At 43.0% G+C, this 20667-nt stretch overlaps 1 protein-coding gene across 2 annotated transcripts in view; it reads right to left on the bottom strand.

The window, feature by feature from the left end:
- The window catches only part of LOC144608315 (endoglin-like), a 65213-nt gene extending 48296 nt beyond the window's left edge, over nucleotides 1-16917 (bottom strand). The window contains exons 1-3 of one of the 2 annotated variants that reach the window (XM_078425948.1): nucleotides 16705-16917; nucleotides 14413-14641; nucleotides 642-802 (exon numbers count right to left, since the gene is read on the bottom strand). In XM_078425948.1, coding sequence (XP_078282074.1) covers nucleotides 642-802; nucleotides 14413-14470 — 219 coding nt within the window. In that variant the 5' untranslated portion in view covers nucleotides 14471-14641; nucleotides 16705-16917. Of the gene's footprint in view, nucleotides 1-641; nucleotides 803-14412; nucleotides 14642-16121; nucleotides 16252-16704 lie in introns of those variants that run through there. The other variant, XM_078425949.1, reaches the window with a different exon arrangement.
- Nucleotides 16918-20667: the final 3750 nt, after the last annotated feature.

Genomic DNA, 20667 nt, shown 5'->3' with positions numbered 1-20667 from the left:
TCCATAAACCAAGCTATCAAATTAAGTGTGTCTTTTTGGCAAAGCAACTATCTACCAAAATATATGTAGTTCTGTATAACATGATAGTTGAATTCATAAGAAATCTTCCATTATAGAAAATTGTGTTATAAAGTCCAATTGTGTCAATGGGGAAAGGAGGGGTGGAGTCCAGTGCTAGAGAACTTCAGATCTCACAATAACATTTCCCCCCACCCCCCACGGGATTTTCAAAAATAAAGGATTTTTTAACAACTACAAGTTTATTTTTGTTACTGCAGGTTACAAATACAAATGCTGTATGTTACGTTGTTTAATAGAGTATCATTGCACAATTGGGGAGGTTATTGCAGGGAGGATACATCAAAACAGTTTTTTCTTCCCTCGACTGATGTTTTCTGCCCCAAGGCTGCTTTTTTCTGCTTCTCATTTTCCAATATATCTTTTAACTGGTTTTCTAGATCATGATCAAAATCGTGTTTTAACTAATTCAGCCTGTGTAAAGCAACTAGTGTTCCATAAGTCATCAATCGCATTATATCCAATTTGGGTTATGGAAATACACATAACAGAACTACATGTATTCCCTGCAATATTCAATAATTCTAAAGAATTTAATGCAATTATTTAAATGTATCAATTACCTGAGGGAGTCCGCTGGGAGGAACAATCGAATCAAAGAAGTATACATTTTCATTGGTTGTGGAGTTGCCACGGCACACGCAATATCGTACCACTTGTGAGATGGTGACAGGATGGTTTACTCCAACTTTTTCAATTTTACATTCTTTGATTGGCGCAGCACCTATTACACACAAAGTAATATTTAATCCAAAACACAATAGTTAGACACTAAATCAAACTAAGAAATCACATTCAATATGATAAAAGTTGAATGATGTAAAATTGAAATATGCCTGATCAATATGATAGCATATCAACGTTGACAACCATAATATGGTTCATTAATAGAAAATCAATGCTTCCACCCACCCCTCCCCAATCACTCCACGCATACTATTGAGTTGCATCACAGCTTGGTTTGAGAACAACTCTGCCCAAGACCACAAGAAATTGTTAAGAGTTGTAATGAACTATAGGAGGGTGGAATGGTGCCCTTTATTGCGGATTGTCTGCTATAATCGAGTAAGGGTTTTCCCCCATGGACATCACTGCCCGGGCTCCGGGTCAGAATCATGGAGCCCCATCACTGATAGCCCAGTGGGACCTCCCTCGCCACACAGAGTGCAGCAACCCAAGAAGGTCGCCCACACCATCTTGTCCAGTGCAGCTGGGGAATGGCAATAACTGCTGTGCCTGCAGCTGATTCCCACATTTAGAGATTGAGAACAAAATGGGAGGTCTGAAGCGTTGGGGTTGTGGGGTGAGGAAACCTTGTCCTGCTCTAAGTGAGATTCCCTTGATCAACTGCCCACCCAGAATTCACGGTTGAAAAACATCGACCTTAAACTTAAACTTCCACAGACGAGCACCAGGTCTTAATCTCCAACACCGTTACTGATCTCATCTCTTCCGGCTCTCCGCCCCCTAAAGCCTCCAATCTTATCGTTCCCCAGCCCCGCACGGCCCGATTTTACCTTCTCCCTAAAATCCACAAACAGAACTGTCCTGGCAGACCCATTTTTTCTGCCTGTTCATGTCCCATCAAATTAATTTCCACCTAACTCGACTCTATCCTATCCCCCCTGGTCTGATCCCTCCCTACCTATGTCCAAGACACCTCACATGCTCTCCGTCTCCTCAATAACTTCTGTTTTCCAGGCCCCCACTCCCTCATCTTTACTATGGATGTCCAGTCACTCAACACCTCCATCCCCCACCAGGAGGGTCTTAAAGCCCGTTTCTTCCTCGACCACAGAACCAGCCAATTTCAATCTTACAATACTCTCCTCTGCCTAGCAGAGCTAGTCCTTACCCTCAACAACTTCTCCTTTGACTTCTTCCACTTCCTCCAAATCCAAGGCATAGCTATGGGCACTCGCATGGGCCCTAGCTATGCCTGCCTCATTGTAGCGTACGTCAAACAATCCCTGTTCCAGGCGTACACTGGCCCTATCCCTGAACTCTACCTCCGCTACATTGACGACTGCATTGGTGCTGCCTCTTGTACCCATGCAGAACTCACTGACTTCATCAATTTCACCATTAATTTCCATCCTGTTCTTAAATATACTTGGACCATCTCCAACATCTCCCTACCGTTTCTGGACCTCACCATCTCCATCACATGAGACAGACTAGTGACCGACATCTACTACAAACCCACTGACTCCCATAGCTATCGTGACTACACTTCTTCCCACCCTGTTTCCTGTAAAAACTTTATCCCCTACTCCCAATTCCTCCGTCTACCCCGCATCTGCACCCAGGATAGGTGTTCCATACTAGGGCATCGGAGATGATCTCATTCTTTAGGAAACGGGGTTTCCCCTCTTCCATTATAGATGAGGCTCTCACTAGGGTCTCCTCAATATCCCGCAGCTCTGCTCTTGCTCCCCCTCCCCCATACGTAATAAGGATAGAGTCCCCCTTGTCCTCACCTTCCACCCCATCAGCCATCGCATACAACAAATTATCCTCCAACATTTCCGCCACCTCCAACGGGACCCCACTACTGGCCACATCTTCCCATCTCCACCCCTTTCTCACCCCATTCCCTCCGAAACTCCCTGGTCCACTCGTCCCTTCCCACACAAACCACCCCCTCCCCAGGTACTTTCCCCTGCAACCGCAGGAGATGCAACACCTGTCCCTTTACCTCCCCCCTCGACTCCATCCAAGGACCCAAACAGTATTTCCAGGTGAGGCAGAGGTTCACCTGCACCTCCTCCAACCTCATCTATTGTATCCCCTGTTCCAGATGTCAACTTCTCTACATCGGCGAGACCAAGCGCAGGATCGGCGATCGTTTTGCTCAACACCTCCGCTCAGTCTGTCTCAACCAACCTGATCACCCGGTGGCTCAGCACTTCAACTCCCCCTCCCATTCCCAATCTGACCTTTCTGTCCTGGGCCTCCTCCATTGTCAGAGTGAGGCCCAGTGCAAATTGGAGGAACGGCACCTCATATTTCGCTTGGGCAGTTTACACCCCAGCGATATGAACATTGACTTCTCTAACTTCAGGTAGTCCCTGCTTCTCCTCTCTATCCCCTCCCCCTTCCCAGTTCTCCCACTAGTCTTCCTGTCTCCGACTACATCCTATCTTTGTCCCGCACCCTCCCCTGACATCAGTCTGAAGCAAAGATATTAGAGGAACAAGATAGGCCACTCAACTCTAAAAACCATAGTAGGTCATGGGTACATTTCAGCGCCATTTTAGTAGGCAGATTCTGTGTGCTAGTCTGGGCAGTGTTCACAACTCTCTGCGATTTTTTCATATATAAAATGTTTGCAAACAATTATTTTTGTTCAACTTCTTGGATAAATTGATAGTTGACATTGATAACTATTTCGTGAAGAGTTGCTGCTTCGTGATCTTTAAACTTTGGATGTTACTGATTGAATATTTGCATTAGAGATCCACTCTGTATCTGGCCAATTGATCATATTTAATGAACTGTTCTTCTTTGCTTTCTCTTAATTTTAATTTCACCTCCACGAGCTGTATCTCTTTTTGTTTTATTTTTAAAAGTCATGGAACCAAAGATTAGGCATTTGCAAACAATAGAACTCTACTGTATCCTCGACATAATTGAAATGACATTTAACTTTATTTTTTAGAGCCAAGAAAATTTGAATTGGTGAATTGACTAGTTAAAAACCCTTGACAGCCACTAAAATGACCAATGCTGCCTGATGTGGTACAGAAGCATGAATCAAATTCAATTAGACACAGTAGTGGAGTAAATCACCGGGTCAGGCAGCACTTGTACATGTAAATACGATACACTCAATATACAGCCTTACAGCGCCAGAAACCTCCCCGGGTTCAAACCTGACCATGGGTACTTATCTGTACGAAGTTCGTAAGTTCTCCCTATGACCCGCATGGTTTTTCTCCGGGATCTCCAGTTTCCTCCCACACTCCAAAGATGTTCAGGTTTGGAGGCTAATTGGCTTTGTATAATTGTAAATTGTCCCTGGCGCATGTAGGATAATGTTAGTGTAAGGGGATCACTGGTCGGCATGGACTTGGTGGGCCCAAGGGCTTGTTTCCACACTCTACCTCTAAACTAAGCTATTATCAGTCTCCTAGTAGCTTTTTTATTCCACTTGCTCTTTCCAAACACACCAATTTTGTACCTTTCATTCATTGTCCATCTCTCCTTTCTGTCATCATCAAGCAGAGCTATAAATATTAACCTGTGCTGAAATGGGGTAGAGCAGGAGAGGGAAGATCAACAGGGATGACCGTTGAGAGGGAAGAACCCAGTTCAAGCAATAACCAGTGAGGAACGTAGAATAACAACACTACTATTCTTGGTTCACAAAGTTACACAGGAATTGAAAAAAACAAGCTAATTCAAGCAAACCCACTGCTGAAGCACACAGCACGTACACAAATACAGGAGTGTCTGGTGAAGTCTTCCAGTGTTTAAAATTTACTGTGTATTTCAAATATCAAAGGTTTTTCTGTCTCAGCAAATGATTTACATGCTTTCCAAAACCTGGGAAGTTTTCAAGAGTGAAGAGATCAAATTAATTTAAGTTATAAAGAGATGAGGACTGAAATAACAAATGCTTCAATACACATCTGTTTTTATTTCAGACTTCCAGATCGTTTGTTTAAGTGTTATATCACTAACGGCAACCAAATTTTCCTTTATAGAATCTTTGAACAGTTTACTATTTTACTGGTTTCATATACTGTAATTGAAACTTGTAATTGCAAAATGTTTTTAAAATTGTGCTTTGGTATGTTATATAGATCTGTCAAAAATTAAATGAATCTTTCCTAATTATAACTATTACCATACATCTTAATATACTGAAGGGATTCACCCACAACTTCTGGCCCCACACCCACCTTCATCAAATGTGTAAGTAAGAAGTTAGGCAAAAGGCAAACAGGAGCAAGTGGACAGATCCTCTGGAGAAATGAATTTCCGTGGTCTAAAGGTATAGAAATTATTCCTGACCTTTACATCTACCAGCTTCAGTCTCCAGCGGCTTATTCAGTCACAACGCATTCATTAAAACACGGTGGAGCTATGGTTACCATATCAAGTGATTTTATGTATTTTCTGACTTATGGCCAAAATCAACTTATGGATGGATGTTTGCGAAAACAGAACCAATTCATAACCTGGTGAGTAAATGTAAAACATACATCGTCAATAAAAGAGACAAAATAAAATTAAAGGAAAAACATGCAAAAACCATAAGAATATTTTCAGAAAGAAGGATGACAAACAAAGTTAAAACATGAAGGAACTGCAAAAGAGAATATGAAAAGGAACGTGCAAAGGATATTAAAATTAACATGACATGACCAATAATCATGTTGGATTAAAAAAATGTGGTTAAGGATATGGTGAGCTGCTCAACACAGATGCAAATAATTCTACAAAAGAAAATAAATGGCATCATTACTTTATGCGAGGCTTCATAGTAAAGCAGAGAATGCCATACTAAATGATTCCCATACATTTGGCAGTGTGTTTCAAATGAAGTGCATGCTTCTCACTTTTAAATTGGCTTGCACTGTGAGGTTTTATGCTTGACATCAGGTGCAATCCTTGCCAATATCTATCTTAATTATTTAATTTTATTTCCACTGTTAAAAGGCATGTTCAAGGAATGAATAAAGTATAAAAAAACAGATTTTTTATCAATCCGATTAAAAAGAAACAAGAACATAAGCAAAGGATAACTGCAACTCCATGTTTTAAACAAAGTGATTTAGCGCTAATATTAAACAGCTATCGGATAAGTGGGCAGTGCAGTTGATGGCATTAAACAAGACACCAGGGTGTGAACCACAACATGATGTGTAAATATAAAACACAAAAACACAAGGCGAGACTGGCTGGCAACAAGCAGCTCCAAAATGTCTCCCAACTGGCTAAACAGAAAGATTCTTATCTTCATTTGTCCTTAGCGCGTGTTAGTTGGCTGTGATATTACAAATGCTGAATAAGGCCAAGTTTCCCCTACAAAGTAGTTGAAACGCTGATTACAATATTGAAAGGGTAGCAAAATTAATTTTTATTGAGATTTCTGGAATAGGAAGATAAGTGCCAACTGAGACTAAAAAAATAACTCAAGAACTGAAAATGATGAGTTGTGGAAATGTTTGCTTTCCAGACTTGAGAATGGTGGACAGCTGTATTTTTTAAGGGTCAGCGAAAGGACCATGAGTTTTTTTTTAATGTGTTGCAATATCAAAGTAATTTATACATAGTGTATACAATTTAAAAGTTAGCCATGATACTAAACCTAGAAGTGTGGCAAGCAGTGAAAATGATGCTAAGTGACTGCAGCAGGATAGACAGACCAACAAGGACATAGACATACTCGTAAAATTAGCAAACTAGTGACAGATGGAATCTGAGAAGTTCGAGGCAATGTATTTTAGCAGAACAGTTAGGGGGGTAATGGCAGCAGGTAGTGCTAATGAAACTTGATGCTCACAAACAAAGTAAAATTTCAAGTTAGACGAGTATGCACTTGAAGAACTTGCAGGTGATGATATGTGCTTGCTGAACCTCTTCTGGACTGTGAAGAGCAGGTCTAGAAGTTGGAAAGCCTTAGCTGATAGATTCATTTTATAGATGGTACACACTGTGGTCACCGTGCTCCAGTGATAGTGAATATTTAGGATAATAGACAAGCGCCAATCAAATAGTAGTGTAATGAAAAGGAACTGGTTTATACCAAAGATAGACACTAAATGCTGGAGTAAATCAGCAGGTCAGGAAGCACCTCTGGAGAAAATGGATAGGTGACATTTTGGGTCAGAACCCTTCCTCAGACTAATTGTAGTGGGAAGAGTGGGGGAGAAATCTGGAAACAAAGAAAAACAGGACAACTCAGGGCCGGCAACAGGTGATCTAAGGCAAGGAGTTCCCTGATAGGCTGACTGTTGGATAGAAACAGTTGCGAGTCCGAGAGCGATACATAGTTGAGGAGTGTGGAACTACTGTAGATCACAGACTTTTAGTGGAGGAAGGGGGGATGTGGGGGAGAGAAGAAGGCTTTGTGGAAGTTACCTAAAATTGGAGAATTCAACATTCATATTGTTGGGTTGTAAGCTACCCAAACAAAATATGAGGTGCTGTTCCTCTAATTTGCTTGCAGCCTCACTTCTTCAGTCTGAGGAAGGGTCTCGACCCGAAAGGTCACCCATTCCTTCTCTCGAGAGATGCTCCCTCCCCCGCTGAGTTACTCCAGCATTTTGTGCCTACCTTCGATTTAAACCAGCATCTGCAGTTCTTTCCTACACATCCTATTCATATTCACTGACCTGCTCAAGGCCATAGCATCTTTGTAGCCGGTCTACTTAAGGTTATTGATCAATGGTGATCCCCAGCATTTTGATTGTGGGAACTTAACAACAGAAATATCAGAGAATATTGGGGACAAGTTGCTAGAATCCCTTGTTTGAGCAGGTCATTTCCTAGCATTAGCCACTCTGGAAATGTTGAACCATACAATTCATATCCCACCAATCAGCTGGGGAAGTTAAAAACTTCAGTTTCTTACATGACTTGGAATATCTATATAAAAAGCTAGTACGAATAAAGGTGACCATTAAACTAACAAACTATTGCAAAAAAGGTCCATCTAATTCACTCGCATCCATCATTACAGAAGATCTGTTGTTCTTGTTCCTGGGCGTCCACCAACAAAATTAACTCAAAATGTTTTAAAAACCCAGAAAATCCTGGAAATAGTCAGCAGGTCAAACTACTTACATGCAAATAGAAAGAGATGCAGATTATCTCTTCCTCTTCCCATAGATGAGGTCTGATATCCTAAATATTTACAGCATTTTCCATTTTATTTTAGAATTATATAACCTGAGGTTTTGGTTTGATTTTTACCAATAGTCAAGCAATCGTACCACCGCTGATCAAATCATAAAAGAAAAAAACTGCCAAGCTGGACCTGTAGTGTAGCTAAAATAGAAACCCTTACTTGATCCTAACATAGCCAATTCATCTGCTGCAAGGGCATCTAGAAACAAAGCCCTGTGTTCATTATATGAACACCACCATCCTGCTAAATGGTAAAAGCTCAGTATAAAGTCAGAAAAATGCTATAAACGCACCAGGGATACTTTCTTTTGTTCTACCTTTCCCTCCCCATCCTCTCTGTTACAAAAAAATAATTTTGTTTCCACTCTTTTCTAGTTTTGACAAAGAATCTAGGATTCAAAATGTTAATGGTTTATCTTTCCACAGGTGCTGCCTGACCTGCTGAGAGTTTCCAACATTTTATCTTTTATATTTCAGAGGACCAGCAGCTTTAAAACTCAAAATAAATCAGGCATCTTAAAACAGGGCACAAAGTAACCTTGAAGATAGATGCAAAAAGCTGAAGTAACTCAGCGGGACAGGCAGCATCTCTGGAGAGAAGGAATGGGTAACGTTTCGAGTCGAGATCCTTCCCCAGGAGAGTCACGACCCGAAACGTCACCCATTCATTCTATCCAGAGATGCTGCCTGTCCCACTGAGTTACTCCAGCATTTTGTGTCTATCTTCTGTCTAAAGATTGCTATCATGTCTGCTCCCCCCCCCCTTCCTTGGCATTCTAAGCACCGACGACTATGTGTAAAAAAAATACTTCAATACAAATCTCCTTTTCACCTTTTTCCTATAATTTAAACCCACCCTCTCTAGTATTTCACATTTCACTCTATGCTTCTCATAGTTTATATATCTCCTTCATGTTGCCAGTCAGCCTCCAAAATTCCCAGAAAAACAATCTAAGTTTGTCCAACATCTCCTTATAATTACACACACCAATCCAGGCAGCATCCTGATGAATCTCTTCTGCACCCAACCAAAAAAAACCAAATCCTTCCTATAGTGTGGTGACCAGAACTGCACACAATATTCCAAACGTGGCCCACCAAAGTTTCATGCAGCTGTGGCATGATATTTGATAAATTAATTGGCCTCTGTAAACAGCACCAATTGTGAGAGTGTTAGATTCTGGGGGAATTGACAAAAGTATGGGGCATAAATGGTTGCATCCATCATCAAATATCCATCAAACACACTTGGAAGGCCAGACACCCCATTTTAATGCCAAACAAAATAGGGACCAACTATGGTTCAATGAGAGTGTGGAAGTAGACTGGAAAACAGTACACCAATTTTGCCTTTGCTGTAAAAAAAAGGCTGACTTGTACACAGCAAATGCCACATGCAAAAAATAATCCAGAAAAAGCAATTTTACAACTGTCAGGTCAACGATTTTCTGTTCCCCACATCCTTGTCTTCAGCAAGAATTGGCCAAAGAATGATCCTACTAAGCTTCTTCCTAAGGTCTTCACCTTCACTCCAACCAATGTGAATCACTCCACATGATCAAACGAAATGGATGAGCATGCTAGAAATATCAGACCAGAAAACATCCTGACTTTAACGTTGAAGAAATCAATATAAAATCAAAACACTGGACACGAACCAGTGTTGCCTCTGGCCAAACTAATCCAGTATAATGACAACTCTGGCATCTACCTATCAATGTGGAATTTCCTGCACTTGTGCAATAGATCCGTAGAAAATGGCTGTCACAGGAGGCCACTAGACCCAGCCTGTTGCTTGCCATTTGCTACAACCCATACCATCTAATTTCTAAACTTGATGTATAGCCCTGCAAACCACAGCTCCAATTGCTTTTTCATGTGATCAGGTTTTTTTTGTCTCTTTAAGCAGCAAAGTCCAGACTCCTATCAATCTAGATGGAAAGATTTTTCTTCTCCTCTCTGCTAATGCTTCCACTAAATACTCAAACTCTATGCCTCTGGTGAAGGGGGAAAAACCGTCTTATTTATACTATCCAGGCCCTCATAGAAACATAGATACATAGAAAAATAGGTGCAGGAATAGGCCAGTCGGCCCTTCGAACCAGCACTGCCATTCAATATGATCATGGCTGATCATCTAAAATCAGTACCCCGTTCCTGCTTTTTCCCCATATCCCTTGATTCCTTTAGCCCTAAGATCTAAATCTAACTCTCTTGAAAACATCCAGTGAATTGGCCTCCACTGCCTTCTGTGGCAGAGAATTCCACAGATTCACAACTCTCTGGGTGAAAACGTTTTTCCCCATCTCAGTCCAAAATGACCTACCCTTTATTCTTAAACTGTGACCCCTGGTTCTGGACTCCCCCAATATCGGGAACATTTTTCCTGCATCTAGCCTGTCCTTTAAGAATACTTTAAGAATTGTATATGTTTCTACAAGATCCCCTCTCATCCTTCTAAATTCCAGTGAATAAAAGACCAGTCAACCCATTCTTTCATCATATGTCAGTCCTGCCATCCCGGGAATTAACCTGCTGAACCTACGCTGCACTCTCTCAATAGCAATAATGTCCTTCCTCAAATTAGGAGACCAAAATTGCACACAATATTCAAGGTGCAGTCTCACCAGGGCCCTATACAACTGCAGAGGGACCTCCTTGATTCAAAACTCAAACCCTCTCACAATGAAGGCCACCATGCGGCACGGTAGCGCAGCGGTAGAGTTGCTGCTTTACAGCGAATGCAGCACCGGAGACTCAGGTTCGATCCTGACTACGGGTGCTGCACTGTAAGGAGTTTGTACGTTCTCCCCGTGACCTGCGTGGGTTTTCTCCGAGATCTTCGGTTTCCTCCCACACTCCAAAGACGTACAGGTATGTAGGTTAATTGGCTGGGTAAATGTAAAAATTGTCCGTAGTGGGTGTAGGATAGTGTTAATGTACGGGGATCGCTGGGCGGCACGGACTTGGAGGGCCGAAAAGGCCTGTTTCCGTCTGTATATATATGATGATGCCATCAGCTTTCTTCACTGCCTGCTGTACCTGCATGCTTACATGCCATTGGGCCCCAACTTCTCCTGCATTGGTGCAGCACCCTCTCCACCCCCCTTCCCTCCCCCCCTCCATGCCCCTCCACTTCTCCCTCCCCCTCCCCCCTTCCCCACTGCATCCCCCTCAACCCCCCCACCTATCCTACCTTCTCCCCCCTCCCTTCATCCCCCATCCCTCCCTCCCTCCCTAGGAGATAGATTTAAACTTTAAAATGTGAATAACTTAAAAAATATAACACCGATTTCAATGAGACTTCTTCCATAAGCACCAAAGGGATGACGGTGAGTAAGGTGGGCCTAAAATTGTCGTGCTATCGTGTACCGTTTTGGCTGTAGTTCAGGGACAAACAAACAAACAAACGAGTGTTTTAGTATATAGATGTACAAGTACACCCAGGTCTCGTTGCACCTCCCCTTTTCCTAATATGATACCATTCAGTTAATAATTCGCCTTCCTGTTCTTGCCACCAAGTGGATAACCTCATTATTCTGCATCTGCCATGCATTTGCCCACTCACCCAACCTATCCAAGTCACCTTGCAGCCTCATGGCATCCTCCTCGCAGCTCACACTGTTATACAGTTCAACTGTTATACAGTTCAATAACATCTTTCCTCAGCTGCATTTGTTCCAAAGACAAATTGTTCCCCAATTTTTCCTCCTATCTACAAGTTTCTGGTCCTGACAACGTTGACATCCTCCTTCTGCCTCCATTACAATCAAATGTTTCCTGAACACAGTACTCAAGCTGTAATCTATTTGGTTCTGGCATAAAAATATCTTCATCCACGATTTTTCTGGCTTGTCGAGCCAGTTTGTTAATATTCACACATGTTTAATTCCATTGGCAATACCTCAGCATGAATGAGACAATATTCAGGCCCGAGTATTTTCTGATGAAACTAAGCTAAGCATCAGAGAAGCAGGTTCTTGGCAAACATGTGCCCCGTTACACCACTATCAATAACATTTCCCATCATTTTTCTGAAGATAATGAAGTTAGAGAAATCAATATTCATACTGCTGGGTATGAGTAACAGGGTACAGTAACTAAAATTTTGTATAAACAATATTTCACAATAAGTATTGGTTACTTTTTGTGCTAGTCACATTCATAATGGAAAACGATATTAGAGATTATACAATGGGAATAAGCATTAAAGAATATAACAGTTCAAGAAGTATCAATTCAAATTCTAATAGAGCAAGTTATGAAACCAAATTTAAAAGATCATGCCTTTCTTAACGAAAAAGACATTCAGGGGAATCAGGTGCAAGAAATAAATGTGACATTGACTGAAAAAAAGAAAACCTCACTAAAAGGGCAGAAATGATCACCAATGTTGGAAACATAACATCAAGGTCTGATAAAAGTATTAAGTTTTGTGATCGTATGATTTATATTTGGGGGGGGGAATTACCAAGAATTCCTGAACTCTTCATGAGATTACTTACGTCCATCCATCAGCACCAGGACCGAAGTATAATATTTCAGCTGCAAGACTACCTCCAGCAATGAAGCAATATCACAGTATAGGATTGTAGTGCAGCTGGGGTTACTTGCTTAGTCTTCTGTATAATTTATATTTTGTGTTATCTGAGTCATGTGCATGTGATGCTTCTACAAGCAGGATTTTCATTGAACCTAAACCTTATTGTAATTGTGGATTTGACAATAAACTCGATTTCATTGAATAAAAGTGAAAACTCCTGCCCATCAGGGCAAGGAATCACATCCCTCTTCAACTGCATTCAAACTTAAGTCAGATCTTTAACATTTTTTTAAACTACCAACTTGTCTCAGTTAAGAATCATAAAATATTACTCATATTGCCATATTCCTCCAGTCACTAAATTTAAAAAACTGATAGGTGCTCAATACATAAAGGAATAGATATAGTTAGATGCCACGAGACTCTTTCCTTTAATGGAAAAATCTGGTCAAAATCAATCTCAAAATTAGACGCCAAGCATATAGGACCATGATGACTGAAAGTTATCCATAGCTGGCATTGAAATTATTACATGTTAAGGAAATCACGGGATATGGGATTGGGCAGGAATGGGGACGTGAGACATTGTACTTGGCTGACCTACGGTTACGTTTGTTGCGGGCTAAGAGATAGAGTTTGGGGATAGGGCCAGTGTACACCTGGAACAGGGATTGTTCGACGTACCCTACAAATTACGAGATAGAGATCGGGGATAGGGCCTGTAAGAGATAGATTCGGGGATAGGGCAAGTAAGAGATAGAGTTCGGGGATAGGGAATGGAATAGGGCCCATTGAGTCTGAAGAAGGATCTCGACCCGAAACATCACCCATTCCTTATATCCAGAGATGCTGCCTGTCCAACTGAGATACTTCAGGATTTGTGTCTATCTGCTGTTACATTTGATTTTTTGACGGAATAGAAAGTGAAGGTACAGTCTTTTTTACAGGGTGGGTGAATCAAGAACTAGAGAGCGTATGTTTAAGGTGAGAGAGGAAAGATTTATAGGAACCTGAGAGGCAATTTTTTTTTTAAACAGAGGGTGATGGGTATATGGAAGAGCTGCCAGAGGATGTAGTTAAGGCAGGTATAATAAACTTTAAAAGACATTGGGATAGGTATGTGGATAGAAAGGTTGTGGAGGGATATGGGCCAAACACAGGCAAATAAGACTAGCTTCAAAGTGGCATCTTGGTTGGCATGGACAAGTTGGGCTGAAGGGCCTGTTTCCATTCAAACGAAAACAGAAAATGCCAAAAAAAAAGCAAAGATAAACTAATGATCTCTTGAAAAAAAACATTTTAAATTATGACTATATTGACATGACAACAAAGAACATGCTGATAGACTAATCATTCTAATTATCTGTCTTTTTAAGTCATTTGGTGCACGATTTCTCTCAGCCTTTGATTCTTCAACCAAAAAATTGAAAGAAATTATTATCAAACCATGCTTGAAAATTTGTATTAAAAAAAACAAAGCGCTGGAGAAATTCAGTGGGTCAGGCAGCATTTGAGGAGGGAATGGACAGATGACATTTCAGGTCGGGACATTCTTCAGACTGGAGTCTGAAGAAATGTCATCAGTCCGTTCCCTCCTCAAATGCTGCCAGACCTGCTGATTATTGTATGAATCCCCATACTGCAATCTACCATGGTGAGTTCAGACTGGAGTCAGTGTCTGAAGAAAGATCCCGACCAAAAATTGTGGCATTTGTAGTTCCTTGCATCACTAGCTGAAAGTTTGTAAGTCTGCTCTTTGTACTTTTTTTCTCAATTGGAGGTAGCCTCAAATGGCAAAAGCTGAGAAATTTGAAAGGAAGTTACATCAAATTGATATCCGTTTGTTTCACGAACAATCAATGATTTGGTATTTGTGCATTAAAAAAATATTTGCTCAGGTTACTGATAATAGATATTTAAAATCAATTTACCTATTTGATTTTGTGATCCCAAAGCAATCAATATGATTACCAGCAAAATGTTCTCCATTGTTTTCCCTTCTCTTGTGAATGGTTCTTCTATCCTGTATCTGGAAGGTGATACACCAGCAGTCACTTTTCTCCCAGCGTAAAATAAATTTATTATGAATGGATGTAGGAGGAATCTTGAAATAGCCAAAGTGTTTACTCCTCAAATCCAGTCCCAGGACAAGTTAGAAATCTGTCAGAAGAATAAAATACAATTAGATAAACATTGTCATTTTCATCTGAGCTCCACACCAACAATTAATGTAAAACGCCTTCCTCTCCAAGAGAGTTCAGCAACTAACCTTTTTCAAAATTATCCCAATCTATATCTAGTTTTTATGGGAGAGATTATGAGGATTCATATTACAATGTTATTTAGTATATTTTTAAAGAATCGATATTATCTAATATTATAACATCAACATAATTTTTTTTAACTCAGTAAGTCAGGCAGCATCTTTAGAGAGAGAAACGGATAACATTTTAGGTCTTCAGAAACAGATGACTGATGCAAGTTCTCAGGACTCCGCGTGAAACTTCGACTTTCTCCACAGAAAGAAAACCCTCTTCTTTCAAACAAACTTCTTTCTCCACAGAAAGAAAACCCTCACTGTGTATCTACGCTCCCTACCTCATATACAAAGAAGTAATTTTCTCTATCAGAAAAAAAACCCCACTGGAGGAACTCATAAGGTTGAGCAGCATCCGTGGAGGGAAATGGACAAAGGACGTTTCGGGTAGGGTCCCCTTTCTCTACCTACAGCGAGAATGGTGAGTCTGCAAGGTTTCCCAAAAAACGCAGAACAATCCAAGAACGCCAGGATATATATTTCTGCACAACAGACACAGGAAAGTAGGGTTAAACATAACGGAAAGGATGACACTTCGTGGCGTAATGCGAGTAAATCATGATGCGGTTCATCCAGATCAAGCGCAAGAGCTCCACCAACTGACTTCCAATTATCATCGGATGATTTATTTGGAAAGCATTCTTCCACTGACTATAGTATACATAAACACGCGTCAAAACGTTTTTCAAATAAATACATAGATCTTTCCTTGCGTGAATAGGTTGCCAACATAAAACATTAAGCCCCTGTCTTGTATTTGTATGTACAGCAATAATATTTATCCAGAAATCGTAAGACGGTTTTCATCAGAGTTATAATTGTTTTAGAGACGGTTTTCATCAGTTATAATTGTTTTAGAGATAGTCGTTTTTACTGTTTACCAAGCTCCATTTGTTATTATTTTAATGATTTGTTGATTATATTTATCTGTGTGTTTTGCGTTTACGGGCTTGTTGCACTGCAGCAAGTAAGAATTTCATTGTTCAGTTGTCAGTATATATGACAATTAAACATTCTTCACTCATACTTTTAATCAGCATCTCAGTCGGCGATCGCAGGATTTTGATTTATATTCCCACCAATAAAAAACAATTTTTGAAGCTACGTAGTTTCCCTGACTGAACCAGATACACTCAGAATTAAACCAGAGGCAACTCTAAATAATTAAATTATATTGTACATTTCCACCGAACACCGCGGACTGTTATTTATAATACAGCCGCCAAACCGCTTCCCCTTATGGCAAATACTGTTGAAATGTTAACTACTTAAAATTGCCCAATCCTGTCACAAATCTTTGGTATTTATAAAGCTTCTACAAACCTCTCCCCGGCGGTCAATGTCTTGCCTAGAAATATAGTCCACGCAGTTGTTAGAGACCTTAATTTCGTTAATGCTCCCGGCTGGTGATCGAAGACTGAAGGTTACTCAAGTTTTTAATCCCTGGGTAAACTTTAGAAACTTATTTTCCGCTCTGAACAAACGCCAAGGGGAGCTACCCTTTCGGACAAGTGACAGGCGGACCAAGGAATCAGAGATGAGTACTGGGGCTGGGACCCGCCTCTGATGTGATGGATTCACAAATAGGCATCGGCATGGGGCGGGACCATGGAGATGTCGCCAACGCCAAACGCAGCGACAGGAATAACGGGATCATATTCCTGCTAAACCCCGGGGAGAAAACAAAGCTTACCGTAAAGAATGCCAATTGAGACCCCCCCCCCCCCCCCCTGTGAGGATAAAACAACAATTATGAATGTGGAAAGAAATCATATCAGCAGGCGGTTCATCATTACATGCCGTTTATATTATATACCACTTCTGTTGAAGTATATTAATAGAACACATTGCAACAATAATACGTGTCGTTGGGACAACTGTGAAGCCAAGTCACACAGGGCCTTACCTCGAGGTTGGGGAGTTATGAATATCCCCCACTGTCTGGATTTCCCTCCCTGGCCCACACGGGAAGAGTGTAACGGGTTGTAATGGCGGCTCCTGGCGGGGTGGCGAATGCTACCAGTGGTGTTTCTGGTGGGTCCGAGGTGTATGCGAGCCCGGTTTTCTGGCAGGACGGTTGTGGGAATTGAGGGCCGTGGTGTTCCGCTCTCCGCCCCTGTCGTCATGCCCCGTGTGGAGACTTGTTTTTCTCCTCCACCTCCTGTCTCGGAAAAGGCGAAAGAGGAAACGCCGTCTGCAGCCGGCGCCGGGAAATCCGATTGGGGCCGCGTCGCGTGGGGACTGGGAGGCGCGAGGGCATCCTAATACGTTGGGGTCGCGCGAGGGGGAAAGGAACGGACCGTTGGTGGGGGGGGGGGGGTGATGGGGGGAGAGGGAAGGGACTGTTGGTGGGGGGGGGGGGGGGGGCGCAGTGGATGGGGAGGAGAGGGAAGGGACCGTTGGTGGGGGGGGGGGGGGGGTGGGGGACGCAGGGGATGGGGAGGAGAGGGAAGGGACCGTTGGTTGGGGGTGGGGGAGGGGGGGCGCAGTGGATGGGGAGGAGAGGGAAGGGACCGTTGGTGGGGGGCGCAGGGGATGGGGAGGAGAGGGAAGGGACCTTTGGTGGGGGGGGTGGGGGGCTCAGGGGATGGGGAGGAGAGGGAAGGGACCGTTGGTTGGGGGTGGGGGGGCTCAGGGGATGGGGAGGAGAGGGAAGGGACCTTTGGTGGGGGGGGTGGGGGGCTCAGGGGATGGGGAGGAGAGGGAAGGGACCGTTGGTTGGGGGTGGGGGGGCTCAGGGGATGGGGAGGAGAGGGAAGGGACCTTTGGTGGGGGGCGCAGGGGATGGGAAGGAGAGGGAAGGGACCTTTGGTGGGGGGGGGGGGCGCAGGAATGGAGAGGAGAGGGAAGGGACCGTTGGTTGGGGGTGGGGGGCTCAGGGGATGGGGAGGAGAGGGAAGGGACCGTTGGTGGGGGGCGCAGGGGATGGGAAGGAGAGGGAAGGGACCTTTGGTGGGGGGCGCAGGGGATGGGAAGGAGAGGGAAGGGACCTTTGGTGGGGGTGTGGGGGGCTCAGGGGATGGGGAGGAGAGGGAAGGGACCGTTGGGGGAGGTGGGGGGCGCAGGGGATGGAGAGGAGAGGGAAGAGACCATTGGGGGAGGTGGGGGGGCGCAGGGGATGGGGAGGAGAGGGAAGAGACCGTTGGAGGGTGGGGCGCAGGGGATGGGGAGGAGAGGGAAGGGACCTTTGGGGGAGGGTGGGCGCAGGTGATGGAGAGTAAAGGGAAGGGACCATTGGGGAGGGGTGGCGCAGGGGATGGGCAGGAGAGGGAAGGGACCGTTGGGGAAAGGGGGGCAGGGGATGGGGAGGAGAGGGAAGGGACCATTGTGGGGTGCAGGGGATGGGGGGAATGGGAAGGGACCGTCGGGGGGGGCGCAGGGGATGGGGAGGAGAAGGAAGGAACTTGGGGGGGGGCATTGGGGAAGAGGGGATTGGGAGATAGACCCGTTGGGGAGGGAGTTAGAGCCATGAGGGCGGCGTAGAGACTCTTGGAAGGGTGGGGGGAAGAGGGAGGGGTGCGCAGGGGGAACCCGTTGTGGGACGGGGGGGGGGGGGGGGGGGGGCGCAGGGGAAGGTAGAGCCATTTGGGGACCTTTTGGCCAGAGTAAGTAGGGACCGTTGGAGAGAGCTGGGGGAAGAGCTAGGAGGGAGCAAGGATAGGTAGGGACCGTGGAGGGGGGAGGGAGGTCGGTTTTGTTAGGGGGGGGGCAGGGGAGGTAGGAACATTGGGGTGGGTGGGTGGTGTACACGAGGTGGCAGTTGGACAATTGAAAGAAGTAGATAGTGGGACTGAGAGGTGAGGGGTGAAGTGGATCGGAGAACCTAGACAGGGCGAAGGGGTGGAGAAGAAAGATGGGGTTGAGGACAGGAAAGAGGGGTGTGTAGAGAGTCCACTGAGAGGGATGTGGAGGAGGAAGGTAGGTATAGCTTGAGGGGAGCTTGGACAGAGAGTGGATGCTCGGGGGAGAAGGGTTATTAACAAAGGGGACCACATTGGTGGTTTGCTGGCTCCGTTCCAACTATAACTACCAATCAACTGTACCTTATGGGGATTGCTGATCTCCCTCTGACATCGTGGTTTTCCACCAAATGCTTTGATCGCCTAGATTCTGAAGCCCTTGCTGAATAGCAGGTTAATTGGTTACTGCATGTTCCTCAAGATGTGTGAAAAGAGAAACAGTGTGGAATTGGCAAATAAATTAGAGAAATTGCAGGGAAATTAGTGAGAGAATGGAATGATGAGATTGTTCTGAAGCAGCAGTGATTTGCTGTGGCAATAGGCCTATGTGTAAGGAAATCTAATTAATAATATGATGTGGAGAGATGAGAGAAGTTGTAATGACACTTCTTAAGGAATTGGAAGTAGAACAAAAAAATAGATTCATGAAAGAGAAATTATGTTTGACAAATCTTTTTTTTTTAGGTTTTAACCTGCAGAATAAAGGATAAACTAGTTGATAGCGATATGCCACATTGATTTGCAAAGGGTCCATGGCTGTTCAAGCTATAGAATTGATTTGGAAGAGAGGATCAGCTATAATAAACCCAAGTTTGCTGATTCTATAGAGCTTGGTGGCATCCTGGACAAAGGAGGAAGAAAACAGAGGGCCCAGAGTGATATAGGCAGGCAAAGTAAATGGGTAAGCAGATCAGAGACGGAATGTAATGTGGAAAGAGGTGAGGTCAGAAAAACATTGAGAATTTTTTTGATAAATCTTGAGAAATTGATGGTGTATAGAGAAATTTGTGTGATTAACTGAAAATGAATATGCAGGTTTAACAAGCAAACAATGTTGGACTTTGTGTTAAGATTTGAGTATAAGAAAATAGATGCCTTGCTCCAATTATATAGACCCCTCATTACATTGAAATATGTATAATTCTGATCTGCACTGAGTGATTTGCTAGTCCATTGCAATTAAAAGTCAATAGCATTGGCTGATGTTTGGTTATGTATGCACATCTACTTCCTTCTTTGAAAGACATGAATAAACCAGATAGTTGCAAAAATCTGCAAGTTTCATAGTTGCGATGGTTAATGAAATCTTTTCACAACTTATTTACTTAATTAATTACTTGGATCCCAATTACCCATCAACACTGGTAGAATTTGGACTCATCTCCAGATCATAATCCAGGTGTTAGGTACCAGTCCAGAAACGTGACTGCCATTTTATTGTACCCATGGGTGATAATCACATGAAGATAAGCAAGGATAGAGGGAAGATGGATGAGAACTGGGATAGGCCCAGCTTTGGTAGAAGATTGTTGTGAATCATGAGAGACTGATCAAGGATATAAGGAGGAAATTGTATTCAAAATTGTGAACAGTCTTATAGAGTCCTGCAGCGTGGAAGCAGGTCCTTTGGCCCAACTTGCCCACCCTGACCAATTTCTTGATAGAGGAGTAAATAGATCTGGTTCCTTGCAGAAGCATCAATAGGTGTAGGACAGTTATTCAATGCATATTGGAAAAAATAACCAGTGGTGACATGAGGAAACTTATTTTGTGTAGTAAATTGTAATTTTAAATGCACTACAAGCACAAATTAAACTTCTGAGGTACTTTTAAGATAGCAAAACATTGCAAGACATTTCACAAAAGAACTATCAAACACATTTTGATAGCTTTATAATGAGACATCAGGGCAGATGACCCAATGCAACATAATGTGGAACTCCTACTATAATGGTCAACGCAGTGATTTTTAGTGATGTTAACTAAAGTATAAATCTTAATCTGCACATCAGAAATATCTACCCAAATCTTTGAAATAAAGGCTGGGGATATTTTGTTGTCCATGTGTGAGGGGAAAAATGGGGCTTAGGCTTAACATGTTAGCTGAGAGATACAGCATTCCTTCAGTA

This window comes from Rhinoraja longicauda, chromosome 31, assembly GCF_053455715.1.
Source record: "Rhinoraja longicauda isolate Sanriku21f chromosome 31, sRhiLon1.1, whole genome shotgun sequence".
NCBI classification, from domain to species: Eukaryota; Metazoa; Chordata; class Chondrichthyes; order Rajiformes; family Arhynchobatidae; genus Rhinoraja; species Rhinoraja longicauda.
Note: the sequence above shows the minus strand (reverse complement) of the source record. Positions and strands in the feature narration are given on the sequence as shown.